This window comes from Corythoichthys intestinalis, chromosome 1, assembly GCF_030265065.1.
Source record: "Corythoichthys intestinalis isolate RoL2023-P3 chromosome 1, ASM3026506v1, whole genome shotgun sequence".
NCBI lineage: Eukaryota > Metazoa > Chordata > Actinopteri > Syngnathiformes > Syngnathidae > Corythoichthys > Corythoichthys intestinalis.
The window spans coordinates 72,699,073-72,717,135 of record NC_080395.1 but is presented as its reverse complement, the minus strand read 5'-3'; the positions used below and the strand labels follow the sequence as shown (position 1 = coordinate 72,717,135).

Below are 18,063 nucleotides of genomic sequence, written 5' to 3'. Positions count from 1 at the left end.
GACTTCCTCTCGAGGGTTGATGGCGTGTATAGTAAGGGTGTAACGGTACATGTATTTGTATTGAATCGTTTCGGTTTGGGGTCCTCTGTTCGGTACGGGGGCGCACCGAACGAGTTTCTGACGAAATGTAAAGTGCTGTCAAATTTAGCGCGTTAACGGGCGGTAATTTTTTTTTAATTAATCACGTTAAAATATTTGACGCATTTAACGCAAGCGCGGAATGCCCGCTCATGCTTCCCATAATCCCACTGTTACGTCCCACGGACGGCTGCTAAGGGCGTAACATAAAATGAGACACGCACACAAGTTGCAAGTGGACACAAATTTATTCACACAAGTCGAACTCGAAATGAACAAAATATACAAAATAAGGAAGAAGCTGGCTTCAGTGCAAGCCCAGGCCAAAACAACAAACAAAATGAAACTACACTTGAAGCCCACCCGCTAAGTAAACCCTGATCGTAAAAAAGAAAAAACAATACAGTCACTAACCTTGTTTCTACACTAAACGAAACGGGTTGAACGAAAACGGCAGTTTACCTCGACTGCTGCGGTGCTCTTATTTACAGTGGTGGACAAAAACGATCCGATAACGAATGAACACAAAATACCTCACCGAAAAAGCGGGAGTGTAACAAAATAGCGATCAAATGCACAGGGGAATGAATAGCGAGCAAATAGCTGGCGAGGAGGTACGCGGCACGTATGCTGTCAAATGCGAAGTTGCGAACTCTGAGTGTTGACTGTAAAATGACGAGTGGTCAGATGACTTTTGTTAACGCTGCCTTTACTTGGTGAACAAGACTCAGGCACAATACACCACACACGCGGGTATGCAAGCTCAAACAACGGCCTAATAGTATTACCCAGAGCCGTATTACCTTGTATCGGATTAGCTGCCGTAAAGCAAGTGTCGTTATTGCCGCAAATGTAAACAAAGCACTGCGTAATGGATACATGTCAGACAGCGGCTAGTTCGGGTGGCCCATCAGCGGCGGTGACGTCATCAGCCCATCCGGCGTCAATCAGAGTAGCCACGTTGGGAGGGGAGGCGCTGGCAGCCAGCAGGCGGACGCGGCGATCAGATGACTGACAGTCTCAAAAAAGATAAAAATTAAACGGCCAGGGCCGTCGCACCACTCAGAAGTGCAGTGAGCAGCGCGGGTAACGGTTAAATGTTAACATGGAAAATGGTTGGCCCTCTGGGTGGGGAATTCAAATTAAAAAAGAATATCGATGGAGCAACTCTTCACTTCAGTGTTGCAACTGTTCAATTTTGCACATCAGATATTTATTTTAAAGAAAAAGGCTTAGCCAAAGTTACTTTTATTTTGTTTTTCAAAATACAGTGGTACCTCTACATACGATCGCTTCGACACACGAACTTTTCGACATCCGACGTAAAATTTGACTCGCCATTTGTTTCTACATCCGACGACATGCTCGAAATACGACGACAATGGCAGCACCGCAGACGAATGCACGGCGGATTTTCTTGTGTGACAAATCAACACTGGTTTCAGAAAAGGTTGGTACAGGTGGTGAAACAAGGAAAAAGTTGACGCTTACCTTCTAAATGAAGATGCAAATGACAGAAAAATATGAGCGTAGGGTGGGCATCCGTGAAATGGCTCAACAATACATCTCCACGGTCCTCCTCCGACCATCGTTCGCCAGTCTTTATAAGTTAAGCTGACAATTCTTATTGTGGTAACATCTCCAGAGAAATCCCCAACTTCGCCACGTTTTTATCATTTATTTCACAACTTATTCAAAACAAAAACACCTTCTGTCTGCCGCAATTGACGGTGTTCTCAAGAAAACATTCAAAGTGAAAGTGAAACTCAAGCTCACCGGTCTGTCTCTGGCACGTCAGCCCCGCGGTGCGTTCAGGGTCAGCAAAAAACGTCCGCCACATTAGAACCCGATTCGTTACATTAATACAGGAATTATTATTATTACTATTATTATTCCGATTTTAATTTATAATTTATTTGTTGTGCTATGTGTAATTGCCATTTGTAATAGTACCAGCAGTATTTTTTAAGGATTTAGTGAAGGTTTTTGGGCTGTGGAACGACTTAATGGAATTATAATGTATTCCTATGGGAAAATCCTGCTCGACATACGATCATTTCGATTTACAAACAAGGTCCTGGAACGGATTAACTTCGTATGTAGAGGTACCACTGTATCTGCATTTCAGAATATTGTATTTTCTATTTTTGAGCCGAATTCTAGCTTTGTATAGGCTAATGTTCCTATTGTTGAAAGCACAAAAGTGTGTAATAAACAACTAGCACATTTATATTTTGCGTTTTGTTTTCTTACTGTACCGAAAATGAACCGAACCGTGACCTCAAAACCGAGGTACGTACCAAACCGAGATTTTTGTGTACCGTTTCACCCCTAATATATAGAGATGTACGTGATGGAATAAATGTTAAAATTGCATTTTTCTTTCTCTTTTGGGGGTGATAACATTTTTAAGAAATCATCTAATAATCATGCCGTCAATCGAAGAAAACACAATGCCTTTAAATGCTGAATAAGTTTTAATGTACATGTGTAGAACATAAACATAAAAAAAAACTGTACTCATATATGCAAATATGTGAGTATAGTTTGACCTCTGAACTTTTAGAGTGGAAAATTTATGAATGGCTGTTACAATTTTAGGGGCATTTGACCGTAGAGGTTATGCCCTTCAAATCCCAAAACTTGGAAGGCTCCACCATTAACTTTTATGATTATGATTACTCTATGATTACTTATCCGTCACGTCTCTATTTTTTTCAAAACTATAGGAAACAGTACATCTGTTGAGCCAGAGTGAAATGGAGGGAGCAGTGAGTCGACTGGAAGCAGAGCGGATGCAACTTAATAGAGAGCTGCAGCGCTGTTTGTGTGACATCCAGCAGCGAGACCAGTACTTTCAGCAGCTTAATTTAAAGGTATGAAACAGCTGAGGTTGACATGACGTGTAAATTTTCCAGTCTATATTCTACTTGCTAAAACGGATTAAATCATTTACGGTTGACCTATGTAGTGATAAACTGTAATTACAAATTCTTTACTGGTTCAGATTCAACTTTATTTTATTAAATTATTATTATATTACATGATATTAATTTTTTATTTATACTTTTAGTCACGTAAACCGTACCTTATTGTACCTAACTATCAATTTTTTTTTTCTTTATTTTATTAATATGATGTGTTCTGTCCTCACTAAACGTGAAGTTGTTCATCTTGACAGATCGCGTACAAGGCATATGTGGTTTATGAAGTTTTTTACGACCTTCACTTTTGACAATTTGTAAAGCTATAACACACATACAGTGGGGCAAATAAGTATTCAGTCAACCACTAATTGTGCAAGTTCTTCCACTTGAAAATATTAGTAAGGCCTGTAATTGTCAACATGGGTAAACCTCAACCATGAGAGACAGAATGTGGAAAAAAAACAGAAAATCACATTGTTTGATTTTTAAAGAATTTATTTGTAAATCATGGTGGAAAGTAAGTATTTGGTCTATACCAAAAGTTCATCTCAATACTTTGTTATGTACCCTTTATTGGCAATGACGGAGGCCAAACATTTTCTGTAACTCTTCACAAGCTTTTCACACACTGTTGCTAGTATTTTGGCCCATTCCGCCATGCAGATCTCCTCTAGAGCAGTGATGTTTTTGGGCTGTCGTTGGGCAACACGGACCTTAAACTCCCTCTGCACCCCGTGGCGTCAAAATGATAACAAGAACGGGGAGCAAAAATCCCAGAACCACACAGGGGGACCTAGTGAATAACCTACATAGAGCTGGGACCACAGTAACAAAGTCGGGCCGCCAGGGACTGAAATCCTGCACTGCCAGACGTGTCCCCCTGCTGAAGAAAGTACACGTCCAGGCCCGTCTGCGGTTCGCGAGAGAGCATTTGGATGATCAAGAAGAGGACTGGGAGAATGTGTTATGGTCAGCTGAAACCAAAATAGAACTTTTTGGTAGAAACACAGGTTCTCTTGTTTGGAGGAGAAATAATACTGAATTGCACCATGAAGCATGGGGGTGGAAACATCATGCTTTGGGGCTGTTTTTCTGCAAAGGGACCAGGACGACTGATCTGTATAAATGAAAGAATGAATGGGGCCAGGTATCGAGAGATTTTGAGTGAAAATCTCCTTCCATCAGCAAGGGCATTGAAGATGAGACGTGGCTGGCTCTTTCAGCATGACAATGATCCCAAACACACAGCCAGGGCAACAAAGGAGTGGATTCGTAAGAAGCATTTCAAGGTCCTGGAGTGGCCTAGCCAGTCTCCAGGTCTCAACTATGACATCACTGCTCTAGAGGAGATCTGCATGGAGGAATGGGCCAAAATACCAGCAACAGTGTGTGAAAAGCTTGTGTGAAAAGCTTGTGAAGAGTTACAGAAAACGTTTGGCCTCCGGTATTGCCAACAAAGGGTACATACAGTGCCTTGCAAAAGTATTCGGCCCCCTTGAATCTTGCAACCTTTCGCCACATTTCAGGCTTCAAACATAAAGATATGAAATTTAATTTTTTTTGTCAAGAATCAACAACAAGTGGGACACAATCGTGAAGTGGAACAACATTTATTGGATAATTTAAACTTTTTTAACAAATAATAAATAATAATAATAATTATTATTATTCGGCCCCTTTACTTTCAGTGCAGCAAACTCACTCCAGAAGTTCAGTGAGGATCTCTGAATGATCCAATGTTGTCCTAAATGACCGATGATGATAAGTAGAATCCACCTGTGTGTAATCAAGTCTCCGTATAAATGCACCTGCTCTGTGATAGTCTCAGGGTTCTGTTTAAAGTGCAGAGAGCATTATGAAAACCAAGGAACACACCAGGCAGGTCCGAGATACTGTTGTGGAGAAGTTTAAAGCCGGATTTGGATACAAAAACATTTCCCAAGCTTTAAACATCTCAAGGAGCACTGTGCAAGCCATCATATTGAAATGGAAGGAGCATCAGACCACTGCAAATCTACCAAGACCCGGCTGTCCTTCCAAACTTTCTTCTCAAACAAGGAGAAAACTGATCAGAGATGCAGCCAAGAGGCCCATGATCACTCTGGATGAACTGCAGAGATCTACAGCTGAGGTGGGAGAGTCTGTCCATAGGACAACAATTTGTACACTGCACAAATCTGGCCTTTATGGAAGAGTGGCAAGAAGAAAGCCATTTCTCAAAGATATCCATACAAAGTCTCAATTAAAGTTTGCCACAAGCCACCTGGGAGACACACCACACATATGGAAGAAGGTGCTCTGGTCAGATGAAACCAAAATGGAACTTTTGGGCCACAATGCAAGACGATATGTTTGGCGTAAAAGCAACACAGCTCATCACCCTGAACACACCATCCCCACTGTCAAACGTGGTGGCAGCATCATGGTTTGGGCCTGCTTTTCTTCAGCAGGGACAGGGAAGATGGTTAAAATTGACGGGAAGATGGATGCAGCCAAATACAGGAACATTCTGGAAGAAAGCCTGTTGGTATCTGCATAAGACCTGAGACTGGGACGGAGATTTATCTTCCAACAGGACAATGATCCAAAACATAAAGCCAAATCTACAATGGAATGGTTCAAAAATAAACGTATCCAAGTGTTAGAATGGCCAAGTCAAAGTCCAGACCTGAATCCAATCGAGAATCTGTGGAAAGAGCTGAAGACTGCTGTTCACAAACACTCTCCATCCAACCTCACTGAGCTGGAGCTGTTTTACAAGAAAGAATGGGCAAGAATGTCAGTCTCTCGATGTGCAAAACTGATAGAAACATACCCCAAGCGACTTGCAGCTGTAATTGGAGCAAAAGGTGGCGCTACAAAGTATTAACGCAAGGGGGCCAAATAATATTGCACGCTCCACTTTTCAGTTTTTTATTTGTTAAAAAAGTTTAAATTATCCAATAAATTTTGTTCCACTTCACGATTGTGTCCCACTTGTTGTTGATTCTGGACAAAAAATAAACATTTTATATCTTTATGTTTGAAGCCTGAAATGTGGCGAAAGGTTGCAAGGTTCAAGGGGGCCGAATACTTTTGCAAGGCACTGTAACAAAGTATTGAGATGAACTTTTGGTATTGAACAAATACTTATTTTCCACCATGATTTGCAAATAAATTACTTAAAAATCAAACAATGTGATTTTCCACATTCTGTCTCTCATGGTTGAGGTTTAACCATGTTGACAATTACAGGCCTCTGTAATATTTTCAAGTGGGAGAACTTGCACAATTAGTGGCTGACTAAATACTTATTTGCCTAAATACTTATTTGCCCAACTGTATGTACACTTATGTTCAAATGACACATTTTACAATATTTCACTTTTTAACAATAAAACACTTGACACAAAACGATTGGTGTTCAAACGTCCAACTCGTCTGATCAATATGTAGAATTAGTACATTAAATTAGTCTAATTTGCTTAACAAAGGTCTGCTAGCCTAATGCTGCAAATGCTCATGTATTTGCCATTCTCATAGCTGCTATAACATGGCAAACCGCTCACTCGTTCGTAACCCAGGGACTAACTATTTGCTTGGGATCGCATCGGGATCCCCTAGTCAGCGCTACAGTGTATCACAAAAGTGAGTACACACCTCGCATTTCTGCAGATATTTAAGTATATCTTTTCATGGGACAACACTGACAAAATGACACTTTGACACAATGAAAAGTAGTCTGTGTGCAGCATTTATAATAGAGCTAATTTATTTTCCCATCAAAATAACTCAAAATATAGCCATTAATATCTCCTGGGCATGGAGTTGACCAGAGCTTCACAGGTTGCCACTGGAATCCTCTTCCACTCCTCCATGACGACGTTGCGGAGCTGCCGGTATTTAAGACTTTGCACACCTCCACCTTCTGCTTGAGAATCGCCCAAAGTTGTTGTATTGGGTTCAAGTCTGGAGACATCCTTGGCCAGTCCATCACCTTTAGGGTTCAAGTCTGGAGACATCCTTGGCCAGTCCATCACCTTTACCCTCAGCCTCTTCAGTAAAGCAGTGGTCATCTTGGAAGTGTGTTTGGGATCATTGTCAGCACTGCCCTGCAACCCAGTTTCTGGCGGAAGGGGATCAGGTTCTGCTGCAGTATTTCACAGTACATGTTGGAGTTCATGTTTCCCTCAATGGAATGTAACTCTCCAACACCTGCAGCACTCATGCAGCCCCAGACCATGACATTCCCACCACCATGCTTGACTGTAGGCATGACACACTTATCCTTGTACTTCTCACCTGGTCGCCGCCAAACATGCTTGAGACCATCGGAACCAAACAAATTAATCTTAGTTGCATCAGACCATAGGACATGGTTCCAGTAATCCATGTGCTTTGTTGACATGTCTTCAGCAAACTGTTTGCGGGCTTTCTTGTGTACCGTCTTTAGAAGAGGCTTCCTCCTGGGGTGACAGCCATGCACACTAATTTGATGTAGAGTGCGGCGTACGGTCTGAGCACTAACAGGCTCACCCCTCACCTCTTCAATCTCTGCAGCAATGCTGACAGCACTCCTGCGACGATCTTTCAAAAAAAGCATTTGGATGTGACGCTCAGCACGTGCTTAGCGTCTTTGGACAACCAACCCGAGGCCTGTTTTGAGCACACCCTGCTCTTTTAAAACGCTGGATGATCTAAGCCACTGTGCTGCAGCACAGTTTCAGGGTGTTGGCAATCTTCTTGTAGCCTTGGCCATCTTCATGTAGTGCAACAATACATCATTTAAGATCCTCAGAGAGTTTTTTGCCACGTGGTGCCATATTGGAACTTTCCGCGACCATTATTAGGGAGAGTGAGAGCTGCACTACAAATTTGAACACACCTGCTCCCTATGCACAGCTGGACCTAATAACACTAACAAGTCACATGATATTTTGGAGGGAAAATGACAAGCAGTACTCAATTTGGACATTTAGGGATGTAGTTTCTAAGGGGTGTACTCACTTTTGTTGCCAGGGGTTTAGATATTAATGGCTATATTTTGAGGGGAAAATAAATTACCTCTTTTATATAAGCTGCACACAGACTACATTTCATTGTGTCAAAGTGTCATTTTGTCAGTGTTGTCCTATGAAAAGATATACTTAAATATATGCAGAAATGCGAGGGGTGTACTCACTTTTGTGTATGGCGGTCGGAGGTCAGGACCGAATCTTCCCGAAGGCATCATCATGCACTCGAGAACTGAGGTCCAGGTCGGCCTTCATTTTAATTGTTCATTTCTTCAGAAATGTGGTTTGCTTTGGTATTTATCATTTTCTTTGTGCTCTGAGATTGTGTTGTTATCTTCTGTCCATTTGAGAAAATTAAAAAAAAAAAAAAAAAAAATCATTTCAAGAGGAAGTAGTCATGACCTTTTCTCTTCAGGAATCACTGAACAAGCTGACAAAGGTAAAAAGAATGGTTTGGAAGTAAATCGAAAATGTCATGTTTTTGTCCATGTTCATAGCTTCAGCAGGCGATTGAAGAAAAGGCCGCTGTGGCAACCCAGCTGAGTGCCGTGTCGCAAACCCTGAGGGACACACAAAATCGATGCCATTGGCTGGAAAGCCAAAGCCAGGCCCAGGTAAATGTTCCTAAGAGTCTTGGAATATCTATTCATGAATGTAAGGTGTCTACACAAACTGTTTTCTTCAGTTTGCTTTTTTTCTGACAAAAATAACACTGGCCAACATATTTTTTTTTAATTTTCTGTTGCACGATTTCTTTTTAACTAATTCCATACAATTTGGGTGACTGATTTAAAATCTGCCATCTGTATTCTTTAGTTTTCATGCAATCTGCATTTTTGAAATGCTGATGTCAGTGGTATTTTATACTGATTCATCATATATTATCACCCAATACTAGTTTGTACCAATACTTGCAGCATTATCTCTAGTGACTGGTATGGATTGATTTGGCCTGTGTAACTTCCATTCAGTCATGCCAATTTTTAATTCATCAATGTAGTGTCCCGTGATCACTCTGGGCTCTCGCAGCCAATGGCGTGGAATCTAACATAGCACATCTAGGTTGCTATTTGATAATATCTAGTGTGTGCGTGCGAGTGTTGTCAGGGCATTACAAAAGTTAACAAACGCCACAGAAGTCATGTCTGCACATTACTGCACAATGCCAGCATATGACTTTCATAAACAGGACGAGTTTGAAGTACAGCGCTCTTAATTTGCCACTCATTGTACATTATTGAACCGTGAGGTAGCTCTCTGTGTCCCAGGGTGTTAAGCTGTCTGTTGTCAAAGCGAGGTTGTTCGTAGCAGCCAAGTCGGTAACAAAGTTTTGGCAGACTTTGTTGTAAATATCCGGAAAGGCAGTCTTTGTGAAATATGTACGAGTGGGCACAGCATATCTGCAAACCCACACTGCAGCTACACAACGGATCTGTATGACGTTGAAGCCGGCTCCTTAAGCTTTTGTCTTTCATCACTAGCAATGATCCTCGTGTGCCATAAACAAAAGCAACTCCCCCTCCCGGCCTTCAGGCAGTTTAGGGGAGGAAGGAAGGGGGTCTGCCTGCGGGGAAGAGCTTTCCCGGAGCTTTTTTTGTTTTCAAGGCAAAGCTGCGCCGGACATTTTAGCAAGAGAGAGCACAAAAAAAGTCAGGAAAATACATTTTGGGTGCTTTTCATTTGGATCAAATGTATTTGCGTATTGAATAGAAGAGGGCGTGTCGAACGGTTCAATATAAAACCGAGTATTGTTGCATCCCTAATAAACAATCATATTAGCTCATACAAAAACTAACAACCTTATGTTAGTCTTAACAGGGAGCAGCTGGATCCAGCCATGTTAGACAAGTTATGTCATACAGTGGGGAGAACAAGTATTTGATACACTGCCGATTTTGCTGGTTTTCCCACTTGCAAAGCATGTAGAGGTCTGTGATTTTTATCATAAGTTCTCTTTGACTGTGAGGGACGGAATCTAATACACAAAAAAAAAAGAAAATCACGTTGTATGATTTTTAAATAATAAATTGAAATGAAAATAAGCATTTGATACATCACAAAAATCGAACTTAATATTTGGTACAGAAACCTTTGTTTGCTATTACAGATACCAAACGTTTCCTGTAGTCCTTGACAAGGTTTGCACACACTGCAGCAGGGATTTTGGCCCACTCCTCCATGCAGATCTTCTCCAGAGCCTTCAGGTTTCGGACTTTCAGCTCCCTCCATAGATTTTTGATCGGGTTCAGATCTGGTGACTGGCTAGGCCACTCCAGGACCTTAAGATTTAGTTGCCTTGGCTGTGTGCTTTGGATCGTTGTCATGCTGGAAGACCCAGCCACGACCCATCTTCAGGGCTCTCACTGAAGGAAGGAGGCTGTCAGCCAAGATCTGGCGATACATAGCCCCATTCATCCTCCCCTCAATATGGTGCAGTCGTCCTGTACCCTTGGCAAAGAAGCAGCCCCAAAAAATGTTTCCTCCTCCATGTTTCACAGTTGGGATGGTGTTCTTGGGGTTGTACTCATCCTTCTTTTTCCTCCAAACACGACGAGCCGGGTTTAGACCAAAAAGTTCAATTTTGCTCTCATCCGACCACATGACCCTCTCCCATTGCTCCTCTGGATCATCCAGATGGTCAGTGGCAAACTTCAGACGTGTCTGGACATGCACTGGCTTCAGCAGCGGTACCTTGCGTGCGCTGTAGGATTTTAATCCATGACACGACGTAATGTGTTTTCGATGGTTTTCTTTGAGACTGTGGTTCCAGCTCTCTTCAGGTCATTGACCAGGTCCTGCCGTGTAGTTCTGGGCTGATCCCTCACCTTCCTCATGATCAGTGATGCCCCACGAGGGGAGATCTTGCATGGAGCCCCAGAACGAGGCAGATTGACCTTCAACTTGAACTTCTTCCATTTTCTAATAATCGCTCCAACAGTTGTTACCTTCTTACTAAGCTGCTTGCTTATTTTCCTGTAGCCCATCCCAGGCTTGTGCAGGTCTATTATTTTATCCCTGATGTCCTTACACAGCTCTTTGGTCTTGGCCATTGGGGAGAGGTTGGAGTTTGTTTGTTTGAGCATGTGAACATGTGTCTTTTATACAGGTAACAAGTTCAAACAGGTGCAGTTACTTCCGGTAATGAGTGGAGAACAGGAGGGGTTCTTAAAAAACAACTGAGAGCCGAAATATTTACTAGTTGGTAATGTATCAAATACTTATTTCATGCAGTGAAATACAAATTTATTATTTGAAAAATTATACAATGTGATTTTCTGGATTTTTGTATTAGATTCCGTCCCTCACAGTTGAAGAGAACTTATGATACAAATTAGACCTCTACATGGCTTGCAAGTGGGAAAACCAGCAAAATCGGCAGTGTATCAAATACTTGTTCTCCCCACTGTATTTACTGTTAACACTAGAGAGTACTGTATCCATCCAAATCAATAAAACTAAATGAATAAACTAAAACAATTAAAACACCACTCTAATTAAAAGAATCCTCAAAGCTGCAAAATTTAATTAGAAGCTTTTTTGTAATGGAATTACTCAAGTTAATCGATTAATCCTTGCAGCATTAGTTTGAGCACTTCGGCAGCAATGATTGTCCCTATTGTTAGTCTCCTGTGTCCGCAGTTCTGTAAAACATGGCATAACAGGTATTATTTTTGTGCCAGAACGATACCAACTTTCTCTAAAAGAACACTTCGCAATAATTTTGTAATGCACAAAAAATCTGAATCTTGATTTGCAAAGAAAGAAAAAAAAGTACAGCGAACAGAAAAAATCTTAAGGTCAGATTTGAATTCAGTACTGCAAAATGACTTAAGAAAAAGTATTTGCATGCAATCATTATTTTGTGTGTACCAGTGTAATTGATACATTGTGTTTGCCTTCTTTTTAGGGGTCAGTAACTGCCGAGGTGGCTCCCGGAGCCCCTCAGGAGAGACACAGCACAAATGTTGCACAAACAGTTGAAGTCCACCAGCTGCGAGAAAGGTTAGGCCACTGGTATTAATTTGTTGTTGTGACTTTTGACTTGTCCCATCAGAGACACAGCAAGTGCTAAGCACAGTTTCTGAATTGGCAAAAAAAAAAAGTTAATGATGATGATGATAATCATTTTTTCCATCCATGCATAACATTTAATCTGTTTATACAGAGGTGAAGTGGATAGAATTTCTTGCTGGAACACCCTTATATAGCGGTGTTGGCGTTGGATTTCGACCTTGTACTTACAACGCCGCGCATTCGTTTTCTGTTCTGGACGCTTTACTACAAACGGAGTCGACACAAAAAGGCTGAGAGTCTCAGGGTGCAGTCAAACAACAAACACACGTTTTAATGAATGAAGCACACACATTACAGCATCTGACTCCAATATATACCTCACCTTTTACAATCTAGTGGGCGTTTACTTTACTCATTCAAACCAATGATCAGCAAAGAACAGTTCTGGGGGAGGTCTTGTGACATCCCCTGCTTAGGTTAACAAAGACTTGAATAGACTGTGGGGTTCATGTTACACCTTTATATTCTTCAAAGGGCTAAAATAGAATTAGATTACACTTGTGATAACAAATGGTATATGTTAAAACTAACAAGAACGTGAATGCATGATTGCTTTGACTAAGAATAAAAGACTACATAATGCATACAAGTGAACATATAAATGTAAGTACATAACAGCGGTTACCCTGGAGCCAGAATTTTTTATGGCGGAAAACACAGACAAGACTGAAAAGCAGTTTCTGCTCTTGCACCCATCTTTAAAGGGCAACTGAAGAGCTTTCTGGATTTTGGTGTAATTTTACGAATATAAACTTTGGACGAGTTCGTCAAAACAACCATGATATTATCAACACGTAATTGCAAGGATAATTTGTGTTTTTTTGGTACCGACCTAGACACCTACCTTGGCCATATATGAGTATCCATAAGAAGTGGCATCAAAATAATAATAATAAAAAATAAAAAAAAAACGATTATTTTTAGATAAGTATAACACCACTTAGAAAGTCTATAAAGTCTTAGATTTTACACTAGATGCACAAAAATCACCAAATGCAGAGATAATTGCCTATATTTTCAGGATCAATAGCAATATTTAACGTATAAGTTTTTGACGAAAGTAGCAAATTTTATTTTTTTTTTATTTACTGCAAGTTTTCAACAGCTAATAAATTACTCAATTTAACATCAGAAACTTTGTACTTGAGGAAAACATGCAGAATCAATTATAATTAATATCTAAATAGAGTATTAATAAATTCTATATACAATCACAACTTATTATAGAATAGAATAGCATAGAATAGGATAATTTGTGTTTTTTTTTTAGTTTTTTTGCACTTAAATGTTAAATGTCCCATCCCAAACCCGGAAGTGTGACGTAAATTCCCCGACGCAACAGAAGAGTAGTATCCACAGCTAGCATAGCAGCAGCAACTATCAGTGATATTTCCGCCAAAGGCAACCATTCAGGATCGCTCTTTCGTGACGCTACTGTTGGCAAAGGCTCCCTGGAAAGATGATCTACAATTAATCCCTACATGTTTGAACCTGAGACGTCAGATGACGACGATTTACTTGACACAGCAGATGTCGTCATGACGCCAATTGACAGCTCGACACTTCACGAACGGGAGAGCGAATGGTAAGCCTAAGTCCAGCATCGTGATTTTTCTATTTGAGAGAATGCGATTACATGGTTGAATATATTTTCCATGCTCTCCACAAAACTAAAACTGGATATTAGGTTATGGGACAGCTCCTACCGATCTAAATATGATAAAGCTAGCCCAAATCAGGCTAAATAAATGATATAATTTATTGATTTTTCAAAATAAATGACAAAACGATTTTATTTTCCAGGTGTTGCTGTAAACCTCAAAGTAATTACCCTTCCAAGAGTATGCCTGTGTCGTCAGGAGATCCCAGATGTGAGAGCCAAACTTGAGGAGGCTGAAGCACTGACAGGGGCATGAATTACATTAAAAAAATAAAACCATAAATTGTAAACAACATTGACATATTTTGTTGACTGTTTAATGTATTCTATTGGCATATAATATATTGTAATTATGTTACATTCTGAAACAATATTCAATAGGCGACAATAATAAGTGATACCAGATTTATGTTGAATCAGCATCAGCCTTTGCTGTCAGATTGTGACATAGAAAGCTAAGTTATACAAACCAAACAATGGGACACATCAAAGAACATAAATTTAGCAAGCAACACAAAGTTAGGATAGCAACGGACTAGCGCAACACTGAAAAATGATAATGGCAAGACTGAGAAGCAGTTTAGAGTGGGAAATATGTGTTTACTCTGTTCTGTAGCATTAAGTGTTCTCTATACAAAGATAAATCATGATTATTAAAATATGAAGGTAACTAGATTTTTCTTTTAAAAATGTGTTCTCTATATATGACTGATTTCATTTCATCAAAATTTGCTACATTTATTTCTCCTAAGTCATCGTCATCTGATGTCACAGACGGAAGAAATTCAGCATCTGAGGATCTCTTCCGTCGAAATCGCTGGACTTGCATCACTTGGGTCATCATATGACTCGACCCACTGTCTCTTAATTTTGGGAAACTGGGTGGCGACTGACTTGCAACGCTTTTTTCATCGTGTTGAGGGTTTCTGCCCTTTTTATGTTTGGCTTCCTGAAAAAAAAAAAATCACAGCAGCATGAAAATATTGGATGAATCCTAATTTTAATTTAATAATTTTTAATAATATTTTCTTGGTGATCAAATAATAATGCCCCAGTCAAAGCAGCATCTATTTGACGCTATTGTTCCCTCTTCAAACAGGCAGACTTTGATGTTGATGCTGTAGTACAATACTCATTGTTTTATTGAGATGTATTTGGTACATTAGGGCCTGGCATGTGGATTGTTTTATATATAGGCAAACCTTTGCAGAAGTTTTTTTGGACCACTCATAGAGTCTCGAGTCTTCCTGTGAGCAATTCATCGCTACACATCGAGGAATGGCGTGGTGCTATATTTCCGTGTTCAGAGTGATGGCGAGGCTCCCTGGAAGTTATGTCATCAGGTAGCGGTCAGCAGGGCGGTGCGTCCCTCGTTGCTATGGTATTGCTATGGCCATAACTCAAAAACTACGCGGTCTATTATTTATTTATTTTTTTTTTTTTATGTGACTTTTTGAGACAGCGAATGATGCATTTAATACAATTCAACCAACTGTATCACGAACCTTGTTATATCACCATTTTTCACCCATAACATAAAGTAAAATAAAAATGTGGCTGTGGCCATTCACAGCTGTGTCTTGACATACATGCTACATGCTACTTTTTTTTTTTTTTTAAATGCCTTCCTGTTCAAATTTTTTGTTCCCCCAGAAAATTGAGATTTTAGGCTTTCCAATGATGTATCACAAATGCATATTGTACAATTTTGAAAGTTGGCCAAATTGGGGGTCTCAGAACGGAACTTCAAGTCATCTGAGTGTTTTCCGCCATATATAATTTTTTTGCGGGGGGTTGTGAAGTCAAACCTACTAAAACCACCGAAATGCAAAGACAACTGCTTTGCACAATAAAGCAAGTTTTGCACATGCATTAGGCTACTGCATTACACTGACTGTAAAAAAGCATACATGATAAACTTTTTTTTTTTTTCATTTTTAAATTGTATGATGTGCAAAATAACAGTTAAGACACCAGTAACCATAACCTGGATAAATACAAATACACTGCATGGCAACATTTAGTCACAATACACAAACTGTGATGCTGGGAGCCATTTTCAGGAATCTTGTGACGACAACACTGAATAACAATAGACCCAGGCTAAAAAAAACCAGGGAGCTACGGCGTCAGTCGAGGGACTAAACGCACTCATTGGCTTGATGTCTTATTAACGTAAAACTTGCCATTGACACCTTGTGGTGTATTTAAATCACTACCTTACATAGTTAGAGTGACTGAAGTACAGCAGCGTGGCCCTGTGACGTCACCGCCCTGCAACGTCAACAACAATAGCGAGCTACTAGTTTATTTTTGGATTTGAAATTTTACAAAATTTATCAAAACGAAAACATTAAGCGGGGTTTTAATATCAAATTATTATAACTCGTAGTAACATTCATCTTTTAAGAACTACATGTCTTTTTATCCGCGGTTCCCTTTAAGGACATAGGATGTGCATTAAAATGGAAGATAATGTTAACATTTAATTTTTTTTTAAATAATATACTTAGTAGCAACTTACATTAACAAATTTAAGTACAAATGACTCTTACATTATGTACATTGAAATTGATTTTTTTTTAATATGAGGAAATAAAGAAGTAGCCTAAGATAAATGAACGAAAAGTAGCATAAATGTGCAAATCAAATTTAAAAAACGCCTTTTGAACTCTTTCTCTTAAAAATCTGATCAGTTTTCCGTTGCATTGTTCTTTTTCATCGCATTAACTCAGTGCTTTTCAATTATTTTCTGTATAAATCTGACGTTAATCGATTGTTTTCTTCTTGGAGATGCGCTTGTGGCAACCTGGCAGGTTTTCTAAACATGAAGTTTTGACGGTTGCCGTCATATTTTCGGGATCAAAGCACCAATCCAGCCTTGAATCTTTTTCCGGCCCACTCCCCCCCCCTCGTTTTAGAGTAAATTACAAGGGATCTTCCAATCCGATCACGTGATCGGAAATCGGTCCAGTCACGCCATGTGCTCACCCATAAGAATTACACAAATGTTATGGAGAGTGACTAAAAGTATGGCAATAAAGCTGATGCAATGAAAAATGTGGGTGTGCCCCAGTGTTGTTAATCTTACTGAAAAAAAGTAATTAATTATAGTTACAAATTACTTCTCCCAAAAAGTAATTGCGTTAGTAACTCAATTACTTGAATGTAAGAGTAATTAGTTACTTGGCAAAGTAATTGGTGATAATTACTTTTTTTTTTTTTCCCTCAAAAAAAAAAAAAAAAAACATTGGCCACACTATGTGAAGTTTTTTGTGAAGGTTTTTGGTACAATTGGCCCGAGCCCAATTCTTTATCCTAATTTACCCTTTACCCTGAATCAACTGTTAAAAGTTGTTAAAATTGCTCCCATTATTGCATTAGTTCCCTTCGCTCTACTTTCGACATATGAAAATTTTAAAACTGTTTCATCATTTAAAGATAGATTCAAGTCAAGATTTTGCCGATTTAGAAGTATTTTAGATAAAAAGTTACTTAGGTCCGCTAGGAAGGTTCTCTACAACAGAGCCGTCCTAAAAAGTCTACTGCTTTAAGGCGGCTGTCTACTAACTCATTTAGTGCCATGTCTGGCATTTTGCATCTAGTTATATCTATGTACAGTACATGTGATATCTACCATGTCTACCATATCTACCATAACATGCGGGCGTAGTTTGTACTAGCTATCGGCTACAACATGTATTATTGGAGCTACCTAGCATCGCGTTTACTCGGCGTCACAACTTTCTTGCCTCCTCCCAACTCCTGCTCTGCTCTGTCGTCTCGGTGAGTCCGTCTCCCTCAGACTTTTCGACCAATATAGTAACGCATAGTAACGCATGCCTTTTCGTCCTCAGTAACGGTAACGGCGTTGCCAAAATGAGAAAAGTAATTAATTAGATTACCCACTACTGAAAAAAATAACGCCGTTAGTAACGCCGTTATATTGTAACGCCGTTATTAACAACACTGGTGTGCCCACACATAGACTTCATGACCTATTGACATGACACGGGAAACGGGGCCGAGTCGAAGGGGGCCTATTTTCAAAAACTTCAAATGCAAATGTTTTCAAAACCAAAGTTGCTACCGACCTAGACACCTACCTTAGCCATATATGAGTATCCATAAGAGGTGGCATCAAAATAATTTTTTTAAAAAAACGATTATTTTTAGATAAGTATAACACCACTTAGAAAGTCTATAAAGTCTCTGATTTTACACTAGATGCACAAAAATCACCAAATGCAGAGATAATTGCCTATATTTTCAGGATCAATAGCAATATTTAACGTATAAGTTTTTGACGAAAGTAGCAATTTTTTTTTTT

At 39.7% G+C, this 18,063-nt stretch overlaps 1 protein-coding gene across 7 annotated transcripts in view; it reads left to right on the top strand.

The window, feature by feature from the left end:
• Nucleotides 1-18,063, top strand: part of LOC130917440 (golgin subfamily B member 1-like) — a 131,472-nt gene that overhangs the window by 99,703 nt on the left and 13,706 nt on the right. For all 7 annotated transcript variants that reach the window (XM_057838896.1, XM_057838858.1, XM_057838878.1 and 4 more), the window contains 3 exons: nt 2,808-2,954; nt 8,497-8,613; nt 11,907-12,001. In XM_057838896.1, the coding sequence (XP_057694879.1) occupies nt 2,808-2,954; nt 8,497-8,613; nt 11,907-12,001 (359 nt within the window). The remainder of the gene's footprint in view (nt 1-2,807; nt 2,955-8,496; nt 8,614-11,906; nt 12,002-18,063) is intronic.